This window comes from Gadus chalcogrammus, chromosome 5, assembly GCF_026213295.1.
Source record: "Gadus chalcogrammus isolate NIFS_2021 chromosome 5, NIFS_Gcha_1.0, whole genome shotgun sequence".
Lineage (NCBI taxonomy): Eukaryota > Metazoa > Chordata > Actinopteri > Gadiformes > Gadidae > Gadus > Gadus chalcogrammus.
In genome coordinates this window covers 20,804,726-20,827,254 of record NC_079416.1, presented here as the reverse complement: position 1 = coordinate 20,827,254, position 22,529 = coordinate 20,804,726, and the positions used below count along the sequence as shown (strand labels likewise).

General features: G+C 49.6%; 1 protein-coding gene across 1 annotated transcript; it reads right to left on the bottom strand.

Moving 5' to 3' along the window:
• Nucleotides 1–995: 995 nt before the first annotated feature.
• sfxn5a (sideroflexin 5a) lies at nt 996–21,696 on the bottom strand. Its single transcript, XM_056590883.1, has 14 exons — nt 21,268–21,696; nt 19,780–19,848; nt 16,331–16,408; nt 15,100–15,126; nt 14,258–14,312; nt 13,456–13,481; nt 13,216–13,269; nt 12,788–12,844; nt 12,086–12,151; nt 10,591–10,681; nt 7,424–7,539; nt 7,105–7,190; nt 4,478–4,598; nt 996–2,714 (listed from the first exon to the last, which is right to left on the bottom strand). Exons 1-14 carry the CDS (start codon nt 21,313–21,315, stop codon nt 2,637–2,639), a joined length of 972 nt encoding a protein of 323 aa, XP_056446858.1. The 5' UTR covers nt 21,316–21,696; the 3' UTR covers nt 996–2,636.
• Nucleotides 21,697–22,529: the final 833 nt, after the last annotated feature.

The window sequence follows — 22,529 nt, the reverse complement described above, 5'->3', positions numbered from 1 at the left end:
TTCTTTTTAAAAAAAAATCACCTGTCGAAGGAAAACGAGAGCCCCTCTCCTATTGTGACCCCGGGGTTCGATGGGAGGAGGGGTTGTTTTGTAAGCCAAGAAGTGGGGGAACAGAGAGATGAGGAACGCCCGCCAGCATGCCTCCCTCCCCGCCGTGTTTTACACCACAGTGAACACATGTGCCCTCGGCTTGCCGGGGCGGCCCGTTAGGGGCCGTGTTGTGAGTTCCAGGGACACCCAATACCCGCGGTGCAGGTGCCAACACGCGCTGAGCGCCTGGGCATTCCTCCCGACTCAAACAAACGATCAAAGACGAAGGTCTCTTCCTAAGCGCCGGGCAGGGGAGACGGAACACAGACCTGGGCGGCGGCAGCGTGATCTCCCGGAGCTTGGAGGCGATCACGGCTCGGCCTCCATACTCCGAGAGAACCGTGTGCTAATTGTGTTGTGTCTGAACTGTGCATGTTCCTGTGTCATGCATACAACTTGCGTGTGCATGTGTACGCGCGCACCAGTGTGCGCTTATTCAACGCCTGAAGCGAGAAGGCCGCGCTTGGATCGCCTTCACGCTCCGAGAGAACCGCGTACTCTCGCGAGAGTTTGCGGTTCTCTCGGAGCGGGGAGGCCGCGAACTCTCAGGGGTTCTGGTGTAAAGAAAACAATTAGCGGCGGATCACACCGGGCTCCCCAGGGGGCCGGGCCGCTCTCCCGTCAGCCCCGTCAGCACCGCAGAGGCCCCGAGGCCCACGGAGACGCCGGGAATAGGCTGGGCGTGGGAGACACACACACACACACACACACACACACACACACACACACACACACACACACACACACACACACACACACACACACACACACACACACACACACACACACACACACACACACACACACACACACACACACACACACACACGCACATACGTGCGCACGTACACGTACGCACGAACGTTTTATACATGACACACGCACATGTGGGTCAGACACAACACAATTAGCACACGATTTATACACAATACAAACACACATATTTTTGACAAAACAAAACCAATACACAATGTAAACACAACGCAAACATGATTTATAAACAAACACCCACAAGTTATTTCCACACGCACACACGTTTCATACATTATACAAACACCCACACAATTTGTACACAACACACGCACAGACGTTTTGGTACCCAACACAATCACACACACAATACACAACATCAACACACAAGTATTACACACACACCTAGACTTTAAGGGTGACATGATCAGACGATCAATCGATTAATTAATCAATACAATGTCTTCGGGGGCACCTCTGCCAAATCCCATCTCTAGCCTAAATAATGAAACATTAAAATAAGAACAGATTCAACGACATTAACCTCGATTAAAAAATGATAGTTTACATCTTAATTGACGACGGCTACATTTGCCAATTTAGTGCACCAATTAGTGTTGATTTAACGATTACAATAATTGTCCAGATTTAGTAAACTGTTGAACGTAACATTGATTATGTTTGTTTATGTTCGCCTCTCGCGTGCAGTGTCTTGTCAACGCTCTCCGCGCGCTGCAACCATGGCTGCAACCCTAGCGTGCAGGGTTCCCCTGGCAACTGCGCAAACACACCAATAAGAAAGATGAGACGGAGAGATAGTAAACGGGGGAAGTCCATGTATGGTCGTCAGGAATGGCATTACGCTCACATTAAGACGGGAAGAAGAGGTGGGACATGAACGATTAGCTAAAGCGTTCCGTCTGTGAAAGCAAAATAAATGAATCAACATCTCCTTCGGTTGAGTTTGACTTATTAATAATGTTGAATCTGTAATGTCAACACTTTTACTTTGTGTAAGCTTATCATATAAAAAAAAAAAAAATTGTCATAATAAACATTGTTAAGGTTTGTGGAAGTGGTACCGAATTATATTGAAGTTCGATTGACATTAACAAAACATACAAACAAAAAGTTTAAGATAGGAAACAAATTTAATAGTCATACTTCGTCCTAAATTGTAACTAGGATTTGTTATTTCGCTGCCGTGTAAATCATCTATCTAGTATGCAACACAATCTCTCAGTTCCTCACAGAATCAGGAGGACATGTAAACACGATCTTAAATCACAACCTCATGAATTACACTATAATTACTATAACTGACCAATCATAAGCCCCAACAGACCCAATATACCGGATCATCTACACCCCACTTGAAAAGTTGGATCCTAGGGACTTGAACCAACGACCATAGACTCGCTTAAACACACGGCCCTCATCGTCCAATGAGAACAGCTCGGGGCGGCATGTGGCTCAGGGGGTAGAGCGGGTTGGCTGGTAACCGGAGGGTTGCTGGTTCCATCCCCGGCTCAACCTCACCCTGACTGATCTTTACGAGCTGGCTGTCGCCTCGCATGGCTGACACCGCCATCGGTGGGTAAATGTGTGAATACGTGCATGAACGGATGAATGTTGGGCAATATTGTGAAGAGCTTTGAGTGACCGCTGGTTAGAGAAACGCTTTATAAATGCAGTCCATTTTACCATTTTTCTTTTGAGTAGAAAACCTCCCAAGCTTCCAACGACGTGATTGGCCACCTTGGCCGGTCACATGGTCGTCGGCGGGCCCCTCCCCCTCAGAGGCCTTTATTGTACGTTAGGATCTCGCAGCGAGTTGCCATGGCGATCTCCGGCTCCAGCCGACTGGCGTGGATCTGTGGAGACAGGAAGCGGGACGCGAACCCACGAGTTAGCGCGTTTTCCCTGCACGCCGGCTAATGCTGAAGCGCGCCCCACACACACACACACACACACACACACACACACACACACACACACACACACACACACACACACACACACACACACACACACACACACACACACACACACACACACACACACACACACACACACACACGTCATAACTTAGCGCTGGCGCATCGACCCAAGAGCCCGTGGCGAGCTGCACACCGCGGCGTTCGCTCTCCCGACGCGAGGAGCAGGAACCAGGCAGGAGCCAAGTTGGCAGCTCGGAGGAGGAGGAGGATGAGGAGGAGGAGGAGCGTGCGTTCGCGTCGGGGAAGGCCGCTTGAACCGCCGACAGATGGCCGTGACTCGGCGGCTGCTCAGCCCAGCATAGGCGTCTCGCGAGGTGTGAAAGCGAACAGGAGCTAATTGCATCGGCGGGGGGTCCGCGAGACCAGCCCCCTCCGTTTGGTGGGTGTTTTTTTCATTTTTTGGGGGGGGGACGGACATTTCCCCCCCCCCCCCCTTGTCTCTTAGCCTCCCAGCGTACACGACGAAGGCGACGCTGGCTGGCACTGGCGAGGGCGGTTGGCGGCGCATATGCCCGTTCGCCGTTCGCCATATGGCTGTCAAGAGAGAGGCGGAACGCCGCCAAGATGCCGCCGCCGCCGCCGCCATCGGCGCCCCTAAGTTGTCGGTTTGGCAGAGCGCCCAAACGAAAGTCGGGGAGCGAAAGAGGAAAATATGTCGGCGACGAAATGCTAAAATAATAAAAACACATATATATACACGCACGCCGCGGAGACACACGGAGAGAGGGGACGCCAGCGCCGCCCGAGGTCAGCCCAGCAGACGTCCGACCGGATGGCGAGGACACGTTCGACCCGGGGGACGGATCCACGGCGTGGCCAGCAGTTTGGGGGGCGGGGTCAGAGCAGAGGGGCTTCGCGCCTCATTGGCCGATGGCCACATGGTGAAGCGCGCCCGGGGGAACCTGTTGAGAGGGCCACAGAGCCTGGGATGGAACCAACAGGGTTCTGGGTGGTAACAGGTTGAGCCACATGGGATCAGACCCTCCAGATGGGTTCCAGACCCACCTATACAGAAGGTGGGATTCGGGCCACTGTGTACTGGGTTCGGTGCTCGATGACCCCTACCTGCTCCTTAACGACCCGTCTCTGTACCGTCTAACCCCTACCTCCTCCTTAATGACCTGTCTCTGTACTGTCTAACCCCTACCTGCTCCTTAATGACCTGTCTCTGTACTGTCTAACCCCTACCTGCTCCTTAACGACCTGTCTCTGAACTGTCTAACCCCTACCTGCTCCTTAACGACCTGTCTCTGTACTGTCTAACCCCTACCTGCTCCTGAATGACACGTCTCTGTACCGTCTAACCCCCACCTGCTCCTTAATGACCTGTCTCTGTACTGTCTAACCCCTACCTGCTCCTTAATGACCTGTCTCTGTACTGTCTAACCCCTACCTGCTCCTTAATGACCTGTCTCTGTACTGTCTAACCCCTACCTGCTCCTTAATGACCTGTCTCTGTACCGTCTAACCCCCACCTGCTCCTTAATGACCTGTCTCTTAACTGGTAGATGATGGTGTAAGGTGGTGTTCCCCAGGAGGTGGTGTAGGGTGGTGGTGTAGGGTGGTGGTGTAGGGTGGTGGTGCAGGGTGGTGGTGTAGGGTGTTGGTGCAGGGTGGTGGTGCAGGGATCTGCGTACCTGGGACATCTGGGGGAAGAGGCTGATGGCGAGGGGCAGGGCCAGGCTGAAGGCGGCCAGACACACCAGGCTGTGGACGGGCAGCAGCAGACCGGGGCGACTCCGCAGCACTGGGAGCCTACTGGGAGAGACCCCACCACCCCCAGGGCCGTTAGACAACCACGTCAACACAGAGGGACCCCACCACCCCCAGGGCCGTTAGACAACCACCTCAACACAGAGGGACCCCACCACCCCCAGGGCCGTTAGACAACCACCTCAACACAGAGGGACCCCACCACCCCCAGGGCCGTTAGACAACCACCTCAACACAGAGGGACCCCACCACCCCCAGGGCCGTTAGACAACCACCTCACCCCAGAGAGACCCCCCATCCCCCCAGGGCCGTTAGATACACGGACAGATCCCACAACCCCCCCCCCCCCCCCAACCACCGGGGCCGTGAAACATTCACCTCAACACACGGACGGACCCCCGTCTTCACAGGGAGACCATCATATTTAAATCAGGGTCGTTTATAATAGTTCAGGGAAATGAAGGAAGCACTCATGGGGATCTCCAAAGGATTTCCATACGACTGGTGTTGTCCTGAAGAGTTCGTCTCCTGTCTCTGACTGAGCTGGGACCTCAGAAATACACTCTCTCGCCCCTCACTTTCCCCCCTAATACAGTCTTCCTCCTCCTCAATCACCTTCCCTCCTCTTCCTTGCACTCCCTCATGTCTGGTTCACTTCCTCACTCACTCCCCATCTCCCTCTTACTCCCCCAGTGTCACTTTTACTCAAAATACTCTTTCTGCCTTTCCCTGGCTCAGACTCCCTCTTTTTCTCTCTCTCTCTCTCTCTCTCTCTCTCTCTCTCTCTCTCTCTCTCTCTCTCTCTCTCTCTCTCTCTCTCTCTCTCTCTCTCTCGCTCTCTCTCTCTCTCTCTCTCTCTCTCTCTTCCCCCCCCCCCCCCCCCCCCCCCCCCCTGACGAGGAGCTACTGCTTAATGAGGGAGCTCATTAACACATACGACTGCCATGCTTTAATTAGGCTACACACACACACACACACACACACACACACACACACACACACACAATAAAGAGAGTGAATGGCAAAAAGTTGTGTCGTGTGTGTGTGTGGGGATAGTGTACAGTACAGCAGCACGTACAATACAATCTGAAATCCCACGCAAAACGAGAGAGAATTACACTGTATTAAACTCAACACATTAGTTAGTTAGAGGAACTCAAGACACGCTCGTGCAAAAGCCCCATCGTACCGCCCAGGTACGCCCGTCCCCGTCTCCCTCCTGAGGGAGAGGCCGAACGCGGCGAGGTGTGAGGGTCTGCCGCCACGGTAACGTGATGCTGCTGTCACGGTAACGCAGCTCTCAGCGGGGCCATCCATCACGGGGCTCCTCTGTCCTCCTGTTCCCGCTCCATTGAGACCCACTGAAGGTTAACCACCCGCCCCCCCCCCCCCCCCCCAGACCCCCTACACCTCCACCCCGCCCTCCCTGCCCCACTACTCCACCCCTCTCCTCTTCTCTCCGCGCCCACCCTCGCTACCTCCTTTACACCTCTCTTTTCTCTTTTCCTCTCCACCCTTCCTCCGCCCTCCACCCTTCCCTCTCTCCCTCTCCTCCACCTCTCTCTCCCTCTCCTCCACCTCTCTCTCGCTCTCCTCCACCTCTCCAACTCCTCCACCCTTCCCTCTCTCCCTCTCCTCCACCTCTCTCTCGCTCTCCTCCACCCTTCAAACCGCTCTTGACCCATCTCCCCTTCCACCTCTCCTCTCCTACTCCTCCCTCTCTCTCCCTCCCTCTCTCTCTCCCCGTCTCCTCCACCTCTTTAGCTCTCCTCTTCCTCACCCCTTCCCTCTCTCCTCTTCCTCACCCCTTCCCTCCCTCCCCCCACCCCCCCCAACCCTTCAGCACACCTGTGCATCGTGGCTCCGCCCACACGGGGAGAGCTGTCAGGTAGTGAACAAAGATGGCCGCATTCCTTCATGCTGGGCGGCGAACATCTGGCACAGAGCAGCGGCGTAAACGCCGTGCTCCATTAGGTCCTCATTAGTCATAGCACAGCGGACAGACGCCCCCCAACGGGCGGGACGGGTCAGGGGGCCCCCCGTTTCTACAGGGCCGCCGCTAGCTAGGCTAAAGCTACTCCCGGTGTGAACCAATGGGAGACGGGTTAGCGCGGTAGCCTCTGAATGCTAGCGCTCACTACCGGAGGTTATTCCTCCGCCACTCCATTCAGCGGCCGGGTGTTTGTTGGTTAAAAGGAAGTAACGTTAACTAGGCAATGGTTTCAGCCAATCAGAAGGAAGAAGGGTCCACTGGGACCTTGTGAAACCCAAGGCCATCTCATTGGCTGAAATCAATACCAGGTGATGTCAGTTGCGCAGAGTTTGTGCAGGAAGTGACATAAAAGGTCGCTGATTTGAGCCAATCAGAAGAGGGATAATAAAATGGTTTAGAAAGGGAAGAGGATGTATGGAACACACTGTAACACGGCTACGTCATACATGGCGAGTTTGAAGACATGGCTGAACCCAAAACCCTGGCTGGACCCCCACTGTCTGGATCAGGAGTCCGCGTGGCCCACCTGTGTAAACAAGTCAACCGGGGACTTCTCACCTTTCCAACATCGCCATGACGATGGGAGGGAGAAGCAGAATGGGCATGGGTAGGACCACTCTGGTCAGGGCTGTCTCGAAGAGCGCCTGTTTTTCAAAAAACAAAAAGAGCAGAGCTGTTGGCTATGGAAGAGACGTGATTGACACTCATGTCGTCATAGCGATACCGTTAGAACAAGGTACTCTATCGAACAAGATCGGAGGTTAGGTTATGCTGTTCTGCTTAAAACAGCAACGACAACAGAATAACTAATAAAAATACAGTTCTGTTTTCATGTTTTCTTTTAAATTCTTTCCATTTCCAACTGTCGACTACTCACGCGTTTGGCGGCCATCTTGGAGGTCCCTACGACGTTGCCCTTGTCGTCCAGGACGTTGATGCCCTCCGACAGCTCAGAGTGACGCATGAGCACCACGTTGCACACGTTTGCACTGGCTGGGGGGGGGCAGAGAGTAGCCTTAAAAACTACTAATCCCTGAGGTACACACCATTCTACATGGTCATGTAAACATTTGCCAAATACCATTAATTATGTATTTTGAAACCGATACGTTGGGATATAGGGGGGAGGGATGGTGTTTGTAGTGGCTACGGTGTTGATTCATAGTATTAGTAATCTATATATGTAAGGAATAATCACCGAGAGGCCGGGCAATAAACACATGCCCGGCCGTCCACGAGCCGGGCATATCAAACTGTTTATTGCCCTGCCTTGAGGTGATTATTCTGTTTATTCTACTTCGCGCCGGCCAACATAATAAAACAATTCAAATACTTTAATAATTAGTCTTTTTCTTATTCGTATTGCATGCTTATTAAATGTATACTCTGTTTAAGTTCGTCTCCCTCGAAAACTAGTTCCCTTTAGAACTACTGTGAATAACGTTAGCTCAGCTGTAGGTAACTCGTTTCTATAGCAACCACACAAGGCTGGATCTGATCAGTAGTTTAATAACGTAGTTGCTACATTCGTATCAAGTCAGCTTTAATGACGATCGATCAAACATGCACTCCTTGGTTTATTTTTTACAATGGACCTCATGTTTGAAATGATTGTGATAGAAAACGATACAAGCGGTGTATTGATCTACTGTGCTCAGTCAACAGCAAGTAGAACCGACAAGTCAGCGGGCAATATGCCGGATTAATGCACCCCTCCCAGCCAATCAGAATCGAGCATTCTTAAATGAAGTAGAATAAATATTATTAATCTATACTACTATACTATAAGATCTGATATTGAGCCTACAAGTCGTTCAGCCATTGGTGTTGCGTGAAATTCCCCATAAATGTCACTGAAGTTGTTTCGAGTCTTCGTCTGTGTTGTCTGTCGTTCCACCAATCAAACATTGTCCCACGGTCACGAGGCTGAGGCTTCAGCCAGTCACCTGGGAGGCAGCAGGAAGAGGGCGAACCGACGCCAGCTGTCAGTCTACGGAGTCGGTACGAGATGTAACCGGCTTGTCTGGTGATGAACTGAGACACATGTTCGACTCCGGAGCAACCCCGTCTCCTTGACTCCCGGTGTGGCGTCGGGAATGTCATTTCAAAGAGTTAAAGGCCACGGGCGTTTTTAATTTAGGGGGGGGGGGGGGGGGGGGGGGAGTGTTTTGAGTTATCTTCACCTGAGCCTGCAGGGCTGACGAACCGCGTGCGCGACACAAATTCAATTCACTTTGGCTAATCTCTCATTTAGCTACAAGGTTGTCCCGCTTTTATTTTTCTTTTTTTTTTATTCCGCTCAAATTAATACAAAGACAGATAAAGGGATTCCGGACCGGAGGGGAGGGGGGGGAGAGTAATCTAATAAAGCAAACGTAGAGAAAACACAAACGCAATCAGACGACGTCAAACATACCTCCCATCTAAATTAATGAACAGAACACACAACATTTACGCTAGGTGGATGACGGTCACTCAATGAAACGCGAAAAAGGACAAAATATTAAAAGGCTGTTTATAATTATGGGGAATAATTACATGAGTCGTGGGTCTAATTGTCAGGTAATAACTGTTTGCAGAACACGGGCGGGAGCGGAAGGTGTGCCACGTCATTAGCCCCGCTGCCGCCGACACGAGCAAATGAGAAATATTTACCAAGACGACTAATTAATTAATTATTCCCGCAGACTTATTCCCGGTACCCCGCGCGGGTCGGGTTCTCAACCATCCAAACGAGCGACCTGATTGGCTTGTCGCTAATGAAGGCGGCCATTAGAACCTTAACGAACGGAACCCCCCCCCCCCCCCCCCCAAACAAAAACATCAAACCAACTACGCTTTTGCTCGCGCTGGCTTCAATTAGCCACTTTAATTACCTTTTATGTACAAATAGCCACAACAACAACAACAACAACAACATCAAGGACGAGAAGGACAACGGCGCCGGAGCCGTCGGGGGGAGGGCGAGCGAGGCCTGACATAGACGCCACTTTACGGATAATTATCCCATTTGTTTGTGGAAGCAGAGTTCTAACGAGGAGCCAATTACCAGACAAAGGCTGCACCAACCTGTTGATTTAATTAAACCACCACGCCACTGTGTGTGTGTGTGTGTGTGTGTGTGTGTGTGTGTGTGTGTGCATGTGCGTGTTCATTTGTATGCGTGTGTGTGTGCGTGTGTGTGTGTGTGTGTTCGCGTGTAGGGGGTGTTGGGGTTGCTGTGGGAAAGGCAAACAATTTAATTACTAGCCAGCAGCCCCAGGGCATTCTGGGACGGTCCACTAAGCCCCTAGGGGTGGGGGAGGTGGGGGAGGAGGGGGAGGAGGCAGAGGGGGGTGTTTGGCGTAGCGAGGAGGAAGAGGAGGAGGAGGTGAGGCGAAGAGCGGGGTTTTGACACCAAGCCTCCGCCTGACACAACAAGCCGACTAACTTGCGTGTCGCCCACCTCAGACCCGACGCTGCGCAGGACAAACGTCTGCTCCCCGCTCCTCGTATCACATAGAGAACACACGTATGATGGCGCGCATCGTGGTGTGCAAACTCTATGAGCACACGCCAGACACGCGCAGAAACAACGTACGGAAACCTCACACCAAACGATGGGGAACATTACCTCTACATCATCGCATACAAATACTACGTGGTCTTTTTCACTTCACGTCGATATACAATGACGTATTGATGGAGTATGAATCACAGCATAATATATAAAGTGTGTGATCAGGGCTTCACTGTGCAGTGTGTATTGATGGAGCATGACTGACAGCGTGATATATAAAGTCTGTGATCAGGGCATCACTATACAGTGCAACAACAACGGCAAAACCATTTTGTTGGTTTAAACCTCCTCTAAACAGAAAATGGGCGGAGTCTACCAATATACAACATTACAGAATGCAACAAAAAAGCAGTTTTAGATTTACATTTATTTTGTGTCAGTTAAAACATTAGCCTAAGTTGTCGTGGTCCCTGATGGGGTAAACTCCACCCAATCGGCGATGGACGGAGCTCAAACCAAACACACCCTTCTCAAGGTTTATTTACCCACGGCCGGGAAGGGGATGAACCTCTGGACCATCCGTCGGGTGGTGGGGCTGAACCGGTCCGCCTTCTGGATCGCCACCCTCAACGCCACCTGCAGCACCACAGGACAGGCTCTTTCACAATAAAAGCCCCAGCTTCTATATAGACATGTGTGGTTCTACACAACATTCATCAGAATCAGACCAGAAAGACTTTGATCGTCGAGGAAGCTTTCACGTGGAAGGAATATGATGTAGTGTACTGGTATTCGGTATAAAACAGGATGTAAAAAAAAGAAAAAAATATACTATTTACATTTGTGTGTTATTAAAAATAACCGTGGTCTGGCCTTGCATAACGTGGCACATTTATCAGCAGCACCTTGAGGGCAAACGGCTTTTAGCAGTGACGTCCATTTTGGATCTAAGGCTAGTGATGCGAGCAGAGTAACAACAACACACCAATCAACCGACGTGTGAAATGGTATCACGCTCTTATGTGTCCAACAGTATGTGTTGAACCATCCGGACACAACTGTAACTACGACTATGTTCATAATTTAGTCGTCGTAATTATCGTGCGACAAATACTCCCCCTGAACGACCGGGAAACTAAAGTCTTCCGCCGATCCCGAGCTAGCACGATAGCAGGCTAGCATGCTAGCCCGCTAGCATTCACACCACACCACACCGGCACTGGCCCTCGGGCCCCTCAGGCCCTGTAGGGGGCCCCAACCGGAGCTGAGCTTTAATTGGCCTAACCCCCCCCCCCCCCCCCCCCCCCCCCCAACTGGTGTGTTGATAACCCCCCCCTCTCCAGACTGCCCTGTGCAGAAAGCATGCCTGGAGAGAGAGCCTTGCCCAGGGGCTGCAGTAGGTTTGGGGGGGCCGGGGGGGAAGGGGGCGTGGCCCAGCTAATTATCTTTGGTCGAGCACCCAACCCAACCCCCCCTGGTTGAGGGAGAGGTGTGTGTGAATATATAGGTGTGTGTGTGTGTGTGTGTGTGTGTGTGTGTGTGTGTGTGTGTGTGTGTGTGTGTGTGTGTGTGTGTGTGTGTGTGTGTCCACGCAGCAAGGGTCGGGGGTTAAACTAGCAGCCCCACAATAGACCAGCGGGGGGGTCACTCACCCCCTGTTGTAGGGACATGGGATCCCACGGCCTGGCATACGGATGAATAAAGGAGGGGGCGGGGCTTTGTTAAGCCCCGCCCCCACAGCCCGTATCATGGGTGTCACGGCGATACTTCAGGGTCAATTCCACTCAGCTAGGAACCTTAAGATAAAACACTACTATTGGAACGCAGCCTTTCTCTCTGACTGGGAACCTTCTAGGGTTCCGTCGGTGTCACGTGAACGCGCTCGTCAGGGTCAATAAACGTGCACGTTTTACCTACACCAGTCACTTAGGGGTCCCTCGAAACGAGGGCCGGGTCGACATGGCGGTTCGCTCTCCCTGGGTCTATTATTATTATCACCATAGCACACTGAACCGGAAGAGATGCATGATGGGAACTCACCGCGATGGACACCGCACTGGTCACCGCGCCCATGTAGCCTTGGAAGAATTTGGACATGTCCGTTGGCTGACCGACAGGAAGAGGAAGTGACACAATGTTTAAGCGACCAATCCTTTCTGCATGAGTCAGCAATATTTCAGAGAGTAAGATGGTTCTGGCAAGTGAGCTCAGATATGCTAGCACTGATAAGCCATCACTGGTGAGCTAATAATGTGATGTTAGGATAGGGTTGCTAGCACTGGGATGGCTAACCTAGCTCTAAGGTCCTTGCTCTGCAGGGCTAGATCTGTTAAGTTAGCTATTGGGTGCTAGCTCTTGGGGTGCTATCTCTGTGATGCTAGCTCTGTGATGCTAGCTATGGTGTGTTAGCTATGGGCTGTTAGATCATGGGGTGCTCGCTATGGGCTGTTAGCTCTGTCATGCTAGCTCTTGGGGTGTTAGCTCTGGGGTTATGGCTTTGTGATGCTAACTATGCGGTGTTAGCTATGGGATGCTAGTTCTGTTAAGCTATCACGAAGGTCCTAGGTCTGCAGGGTTAGATCTGTTAAGTTGGCTCTGGGGCGCTAGCTCTTGGGTTGCTAGCTCTGGGACGCTCGCTCTGTGATGCTAGCTCTTGGAGTGCTAGCTCTGAGGCGTTAGCTCGGTGATGCTAGCACTTGGGGTGTTAGCTCTGTGAAGCTAGCTCTGTAGCGCTAACCCTACCTTGGAGGCGTTGCGGTTGCTGTAGTTGACACAGGCGTTGTGGCTCTGGTTCAACCACTGAGGGAGAGAGCATTTAGTTTAGTTAATTTAGCTCACAGAAATCTTACGAGAGCAGCTTTGATGTGATCGGTCATGCAACACTACTTTAAACCTTGTACACGTCACAAAGATTTGTGTTTAAAATGTGATATTACAGATTTAAGTAACCTTTTTTATATTGTTAGTTTATCAACCTATCGGGTCTATTTCTTTTTTATTTTACTTTTTTATATATTTTTCATTTTACTGTTCTATAACTGTTGATTGAACGCGTTATGTGAAGGGCTCTGGGCACCCTGGAGGCTGGTTAGGGTTTTGTTGTCGTCTGAAGATAGCGGTGGTCGATTAAACCTGTGAAACGTGGGAGGAGGAGTGCAGCTGGGTCTGACCTGCCAGAAGACCGTAGAGAACAGGGTCTGGTTGGGGAGCAGAAGACCCACCACCTGAACACAGAAACCACCTGATTACTGCTTTTATCCAAAGCGACTTACAATAAGGACATTTGCCAGAAGAAAGAGAAATAATATATCGCTGTCGGTACAGTAAGGGTGTTCACAGAGCCAAGAACCAAGCACTAACAATCATTAGGTGAACTCTGGAAAATGTTAATGAGTTATGAGTGATCTTACCACTGGCGTTCCAAACGGGATGAAGCCTGCAACAGACGTGGGTCATTGACAACCTTACAGACCATAATAATCACAACGATCAGAGTGCAATCAGGAGCATAACGCTGATGTTAATTAAGGAGTAACTGTACCGTTTCCTCTCATTGTTCAGAGGTCGTGTTCATTTGAATGCATCTGCGGTCATATCAGACTAGCATAATGAGCTTTGAGAGAGGTAGAGAGAGAGAGAGAAAGGTACAGACAGACACACAGACAGACAGACAGAGAGAGAGAAAGGTATTATGGTGCCTTTGCTACTAAAATACCCTAGTTTCTGCGGAGGTCCAACAGAACGTCGGCGGCACAGCGAGGGAGCGCGTCCTAATCAGTACCCAGCTGTGAGTGACCTATACCGGGCCCGGAGACCCCACGGGGGCCCCTTCCGGCCCGGAGACAAGGGCCCCCTGGAGAGGCCGACGCCTCCGTGTTGGACCACATAACAAGTCCCTGGTCCCCCCCCCCAACGTCATCCCCATCACCACCACCCCCACCTCGTCACCTCGATGACCACCACCACCTCCAACCCCCCCCCCCCCCTTACCGCCACCATCACCGATATTAAATAAATATAAAGACAAGCGTCTGCGTGCATGACCTGTTTCAGTGGATCATGAGCATGTTCGAAGGCGAGGAGGGGGAATGTTTTCTGGCTTATTTGAGGTTCCAGTGTCGGAGGGAGCTCTGCTTTTTTGGGGAGACATTTGGGACCCCCCAAACTGAGGGACGCACGGGGTACTCGTCCTAGGAGTGGGGGCTACTGTACCTGACATGCGGAAGGGCATGGGTATCTTGTCTCCGGTGTCGGGGTGGATGATGGCCTGCGTACAGAGCACAGTGATCACGACCACCGTGGTGGAAGATGCAATGAGACTGTGTTGATTGGTTAGTTTCTAGTTTCAAGTGGTGTAATCATTACAGAGAAATAATCTTTTCGTATTGATGATACCTAGTTTGCTTTGTCTAAAATCTAGCAAAAAATGGCTGAACGCTAGATAAAAAATTGTCAAAAATATAGCTAACAAAGAGAAAAAAAACTAGAAGAAAATACGTACAAAACTAGCAAAAGAAATTGAACACAACTTGCAATAATAAAGTCTACAATTGTTGGTGTGGATTGGGTTGCTAGAATGTATGATTCGTGGTATAATTTAAGCTTACAAAAAACCCACGCACATGACCAAACTGGTGTTGATATGTTTGGTCGTCAAGTGGGATCTACCGTACCTACGGCATATTCTTGGCTTTGTTGAGACCTTGAGAACAGATTTAATGAAATAGACTCGATGACTTCATAAGGCCAACAAGACGCACTTTAAACGTGTGAGATGAAAAGTAGCAGGGGTATGTTCCCTAGGGTTATATGTTGGAAGCTGGCTATAGATTCAAGCTTCATAAACATTATCGGTAAGCAGACGCATGTGTAAATATAAACATGGCAAACTAAGGAGTGACAGCTTGCCGGCGTATTCTGGCGACACATAAACATTGGCCTCCGAGATAACATGTAGCCATCTTCCAGACATTTATACATGCGGCAGAGACAACGCATGTTACCGAGTGACATGTGTGAGATAGAGCGAGAGAGAGAGCGAGAGGGTTTCTAACCTGTTTGATTTTGTGAGCTTGCCATAGCTGTGGAAAAAACAAACAAACATATGTAATTAAAAGAGAGTGAAGTAGCAGGTCCCCATGGCAACTCCACCTCCAAGTCTCGAATGGAACCCTTATCTGAACTCTGACCCTTTTCAACTTCACTTGACCCGTGTCGGCGCAAAACACTGAATTGTAAACACTGAATCTGAACAGGAAACGCGGTCTTATTTAGTTACCTAAATCACTGGTCGCAGGAAAGCATCCTGGGTAATTTCCCCTCATATACATGTATGCTCAATGTGTTGAGGAGTTCGGAGAGCAGAGCAAACGTTAAACAAAATGAGGTAGTCCCAATCTCTTTGACCAATCAACCATGCCCGATCCCCCTCCCACCTTTTTCTCACATTTATACATCTCACATACTATATTAATTTAGTATATGCTACATGTGAACCTCCTAAAATGGCGCAATTTGATTAGTTCGCTATCTCGGGATTTTGGGCAATATCCTGTGATTGAGATCTCAAACTCTCGGTTTATTTGTCTGAAAACAAATAAACCGCTAATACAAACAAATAAACCCTGGCAAAAAGAGTTATCGGGTCTATTTTTGGAGTGTTCACGTGTAGTATATTTTAAAACAATTATTCTCCTCAGGCTCCGTAAATAGTGGGGAATATCCCTGAAACAGAAGGTCGATGTGTTCCTCTTCATACCATCTACAGTGGTGGTTTTTCACAAATAAACATATCTGCATTGAACATAAACATTATATGGTATTATAATAATTTATAGTTTTACCTGACCGGGTTTATTACACACACCTGGGCAGGTGTGTGTATAAGTGGTACCTTGGCGGTGTGTGTCAGTGTTACCTGGGCTGTCAGTGTTACCTGGGCAGGTGTGTTTCAGTGTTACCAGGGCAGGTGTGTGTCAGTGTTACCTGGGCTGCTGTGTTTCAGTGTTACCTGGGCAGTTGTGTGTCAGTGTTACCTGGGCAGTTGTGTGTCAGTGTTACCTGGGCAGGTGTGTGTCAGTGTTACCTGGGCAGGTGTGTGTCAGTGTTACCTGGGCAGGTGTGTGTCAGTGTTACCTGGGCAGGTGTGTTTCAGTGTTACCTGGGCAGGTGTGTGTCAGTGTTACCTGGGCAGGTGTGTGTCAGTGTTACCTGGGCAGGTGTGTGTCAGTGTTACCTGGGCTGGTGTGTTTCAGTGTTACCTGGGCAGGTGTGTTTCAGTGTTACCTGGGCAGACGTCACCCCTGGCGGTGGTCTTCCGTGTTTGAAGCTCTCTAGGAGGTCCACACTCTCCCGAAGGCGCTCCTGGCCCGCCCCGGGACACAAAACAAACACACCCATCAGGTCTGCAGTCAGGAGGAGCGAATACTCCTGCCCCACCTCCTCCCTTCCTCCTGATCCCTTCCCTCTAACTCCTCTCCTCCTCCCTTCCTCCTCATCCCTCCCTTATGACTCCTCGTCTCCTCCTACCTTCCTCCTCAACCCTCCTCAATGACTCCCCTTTGACTCCTCCCTTCCACCTCCTCTCCTCCTCCTCATCCCTCTCCTCTGTCTCCTCTCCTCCTCCATCCTTCCACCTAATCCCTCCCTTATGACTCCTCTCCTCCTCCACCCATCCCTCTTCCATGGCTGTGTCTCAATTCAGGGGACGCATCCTTCAACGGCTGCATTCGAAGGTCGATTGCGTCACTGTGACGTGTCGAGGCCGTCCCATTTCGAAAGGCTCCTTCAAATGCGGCCGACAAATGCAGCCTTCTTTTCCCGGGTTTTTAATCCACCGGCTTGATCCTTCATGGCCCAACGTATCCCAAGATTCATTGCGCGTTGGATTTTTTCAGAAATGGCGTCGGAGAGAGCGGAAGCGGCAGTTGCAGCAAATTACATATTTAATGACAAAACTATGTAAAAAAAATGTTTTATATTAAAATAAAGTTGGGACTATTTAAAATTTGTAACTATATTCTCGGAGTTCAATGACATTAACACGAGCCATATAACGTTAAACTAATTAACGTTAGATTTTATATAATTATTATATAACGGCTCCATATTTCTCCTCCGCCGTCCGGTTTGAGCCGCAGCTGTCAGGGTTGCTAGGTGACAGGAGTGGCGCGTCGTCACGCAAGGTGAAGGGTGTCAACGTCTTGCTATGCAAACTTGAAATGCTCCGTAGGCCAGACCGTCTCATATAAAAACGTTCCATCGGCCTTCGGTCCGGCCTTCACGGTCTAGGAAGGCCACACCTTCATAGGCCGCGTCCTTCATAGGCCACACCTTCATAGGCCACACCTTCATAGGCCACACCTTCATAGGCCACACCTTCATAGGCCACACCTTCATAGGCCGCGTCCTTCGAAGGATGCGTCCCCTGAATTGAGACACGGCCGATGCCTCCTCTCCTCCTACACCATTCGTCCTCATCCCACCCTTAGGACCCCTCTCCTCCCTCTCCTCATCCCCCTCCTGCTGTGCTCCCTGGGTCCCACCTCCTCTCGCATCCTGCCCGATTCCTAGGGCCTCCCAGACCACCTCCCTCTCTCTCACAACGCGGTGTAATTGCGTTTTTCGCTAAATCCTCCACGCTGCTCTTCGTTTGACAAATGAGCCTCCTAAAAGACCATGAGAGCCGCTCAGCACTGGGATCATTATATAATGCTGAGCTCTACGCTCCAATTTACCCTAATGAGCTCTTCAGCCTGTGTGCACACACACACACACGTGTGTGTGCGTGTGTGTGCGTGCGTGTGTCCCATACGCCAAACACAGAGAGCGCACCCTGCCCGCCTCCATCATTAAGGGGCAAGTCGAGGCTTTGCCCAGCCCAGCAGGGGGGCCGCCGGAGTGGGGTGTGGTGGGAGGGACCCAACACCCCCCCCCATTCACCACCACCACCACCTCCACCACCACCTCCATCCAGCTGCCCCACATGTCCACACCTCCTCTGGTCCCCCCCCGGAGACGCCACCGCCGTCGCTGCTGTGACTGTCGTGCTAACAGCTTCATTACCACGGCGACAGGGCTACTGATGACATCACCTGACCCGCGCTGTCACCAAAGCCCAGCGGGGGGAAAGGGGGGGGGTGGGGCCCGGACAAAAGGTCACAGGTTTGATTCCCGCGCTCTGACCCTACGGTGTTCCCCGACAGCCGATAAAGGTGGTTATGGATATCATAACATGGTGATACTCTGTAGTACCCACAGTGCTCCATGATACCTCGTTATGGATATCATAACATGGTGATGCTCTGTAGTACCCTCAGTGCTCCATGATACCTCGTTATGGATATCATAACATGGTGATACTCTGTAGTACCCACAGTGCTCCATGATACCTCGTTATGGATATCATAACATGGTGATGCTCTGTAGTACCCTCAGTGCTCCATGATACCTCGTTATGGATATCATAACATGGTGATACTCTGTAGTACCCACAGTGCTCCATAATACCTAGTAGTTATGATAACATGGTAATACTCTTTAGTACCCACAGTACTCCAGGATACCTCCAGTCAACCTGTGAAAGGTTTGACCAGTGTTGTGTGTTTATATTGGCTCCGTTCTGCAGCACAGCAAACCTACAGTCGCTGCTTTGTCGATTTAGCCTGGTCCTACCAGACTTTCGTACTTCATTTAATTTGCACAGAGAGTCTGGACCCACTCAATTGACTAACGTTAACTCACTTGAAGGCGGGTGTCTATTGAAGTTTGAAACTATTGGATCTGTCAAGTGCCACTCTGGATCTGCCATAACCAATCGCTAACGTTTGGCCGGGAATCCCTTTACGTGCAGGCTGTAAACAAACCAAATACCGTGAGTGAAGATGTCCGTCAACGAGAGCTGACTTCAAGGTCATCGTTCTCAGCCACTCCCTCTGTTCGCTGATTGGACGCACAAAATTTGGACGGAAAAAAACCAAGAATATATCGCAAACCCAGACGTAGAAGGGAAATTTAAATTGAGCGCAAGTACTTAGGCGGGCGGAGCCAGGCTAATGTCGATCGGATTCGTAAAACATTTTTCAGGTTAAAATCAACTGTTAAGGTGAAAGGGTACAAGACTACCAAAGGTAACACGTTAATTCACCTTGCCCTTTTAAAAACTGACATTATTGGTTAGTAACTGACTTTATTGGTTCCTAACCAACTTCATTGGAATAGGGGAAATCTGGTTGTCACTGATAATAAGCGCGGATGCCATCTTTGTGTTTGACGTTGGTTTATCTATTATAAAAGCCAATAACTCAAATTAGCTAGACAGGCTAGGAGTTCAGCCTAGCTATGACTGGAAAGCTAGTCCCATGGGGATCATCCCTCTGTTCCCCAGGTCCTATGTTCCCCGGGTGCAAAGGGTTAGGGTCAGGTTTAGGGTTATGGTTAGGGTGAGGGTTAACCCTAAACCTAACCATAAACAATCGGAGGAGAGCCATTCTAACCAATCACAGTCGAATCAGAGGCGAAAAAGGCCGTACTTAACCCTACCATCCTACGAGAAAAAGATTTGCTCACAGGGTCCAATGTTCCCCGATCACATACAAAGTAGGGAACATAGGACCCGGGGAACATAGCACCGGGGAACATAGGACCCGGGGAACATAGTCACCTGGGGAACCTTCCCATGGTAGTAACAGCTTAGTGGTCAGTAGATGAAGTTAAAGTGTGTGTGTTTGTCTTACCTCCGTCACAAAGAGTGTTCTGGGATCGATCACATCAAGGAAGTGTCTAAACCTGCCAAAAAAGGTGTTCTGACGCGCGCACACACACACACACACACACACACACACACACACACACACACACACACACACACACACACACACACACACACACACACACACACACACACACACACACACACACACACACACTAGATAATGAAACACAAAGTTATGTCGTTCAACATAAGTTTAAAGAAAGAGTACATCAATGAATTGTGCTATTAATTGATTCACCCTATCACGACGGCACGTGTCTGTCAAACGGCCTCAGATGTTGGCGGTCGGGTACTAATTAACTATAGTCATCTCGAAACTTTAAACTTTCATCCGTTTAATAATCAGTGTGTCTTTATTAACAGACTGCGTCGCACAAACACACACACACACACACACACACACACAGGCAGCTGTCGCTTACTATTACAGCGGGACAGCTGTTTCATCGCTTCAGATGGAGAAGGCTCATCATTACACTCCGCATCCTCCCCAAGTACTTTAGAGGAGTGAATATTCTCACTTGCGGCAATTAATTTCAAATGAATAGTCCAGGAATAGCAGTCTATCGGGTGTTTTTTAAGTAAGCATACGGATCGGCTGAGGAAATACAACAAAGCAACACGGAGACACGGAGCCTTGGCTCACTTAAGTCGTAATTACTGCAACTGCTAATTTGGAAGATAAATCACTCCGGCACCTTGTTACAGCCCGCACGCTGCCGAACATATGGCTCATATTTAGGGAAAAGCGAAATATATTTTTCCATCTTGCAAATAGGCAAAACCTTTGGTACGGGGCGGCGTTTTCTCCTGGGACCACATGCCACTGTTATTCCTCCCCAGGGTTATACTTGTGGTGAATGTGGAGAGTCAATTCATGTGGTTAACGTGCTTACTAGTGTCAACAGGGGACCGTCAGACCGCCAGTTAAGGCAGGCGTAGACTTCGCAGCATTGGCTTTTGAGTCTTACGTCAACGTCGCCGCCATATTGGAGAGGCCGACACTGGCCTGTAAACAAACCCATGTGAACGTGGGAGCTTTGGTTTTCGAGATACAAAGCACTATAATTTACTTTATAGTGATTAATAGGCTTACAATTCTCAAACATTTACAATGAGTCGTTTTTGGTCACGGGTTTATGATCTACGGGAGATCATAAGCCCGTTTCGTTTTCAGATCTCACATGTTAAATTCATATCTAACATGATTATATATGCGTATAAAAAAAGACTCATTGCAACACGTTGAGAAGGTAAACGCTATGGTGCTTTGTATCGAGGAAAAAAACTCCGCTCCAATGGACTTGTATTTGTTTACAGGAGTATTGACCTCTCCAATATGGCGGCGAAGTTTACGTACAGCAGCAATGGTTCTTAGCTGTCAGGTTGCTGTCTGTGTATGCACTATGCAGAATGCAGATGTCTGTGTGTGGAAGGAGCAGCGGGTTACCTGGTCAAAACGAGGCTTGCCATACTCGAAAGTCGGATACGTTGGCATGTTGTGCTTTCGTGGCCTCAGGTATTTGTTGAACAATGTAGACAAGTAAACATGTGGTTGGATAAAACCACGCAGTTGCACGTTTAGTTTAGTTGTAACCCTGGTTAAAGGAGTTGACGTCGACTAGTGTCGTTTGGACCAACAGCAACTTCCTTCCATAACTTATAAAGGACCGAGTAGACACAGCCTGTGGGCAGTTCTCGCGTTGTTTAGAAAATAAACAGTGGATAGATTGCGGTTATCGATTAAAATGAGAATGCTCGGTCTTATCTTTTGATATGAAACAAATACTACTACCGGTCACCGAACTTGGAGAACGTAGCCCCCTAGTGGTAGCCTTTATTAGAGCAAGTCATTAAAATGATGTTGGATTCCAAACCATATAAGTTAGCTGTCATTCATTTATCAATTATCTGTTAAACCCGTTTGGTTTATCCCTTAGCAGACGAATTATAAGAGCGAGAAAATACATCACTGAGCAAATTGATTGGGTAAAGACATGGATTTTAAATTCATGTGACAAGGATTAAATATTTTAATACACAAAACAATATAAACAATCATCTCTGTATTAATAAATGTGTTCAAGTGTTATGATGATCAAAAACTATCAGAATCTCACACACACACACACACACACACACACACACACACACACACACACACACACACACACACACACACACACACACACACACACACACACACACACACACACACACACACACACACACACACAAAGAAATCAACCAGACATAGGGTGAGCAGTAAACACAAAATATTCTTTATTAAATATACAAAATTTGTGAAACAGAATTGCATCACGAACTGTAAACTTTCCAACCGTATGTACTGTCATCTACACATTCCCCCAGCTAGACGTTTGAGGAGTGGTACAACACAAAATGCTTGGGAGATGGAAGACTTTGGAGGGGTTAACTAGTCTATGACTGGAGCGTTAACTAGTCTGTGGCCGGACTAAGAGCCACCTCACACCTTCAAACAGCTCCGCACCCATCTACACACTCCATATCGGGGGTTGTGGAGCGAAAACGTAAGATGCCAAGGCAGGTCGATTTAAGGTTTGTTAAATGGAATGGTCGTAACCGTGGTGACGAGATGGAGTCGCCCCGGGGGAATGACGAAGAGCAGGGAATGACAAAGTGCAGTGGAGCTAGTTATAAACATCCCTCGAGGCCTACCTGGACTACAGG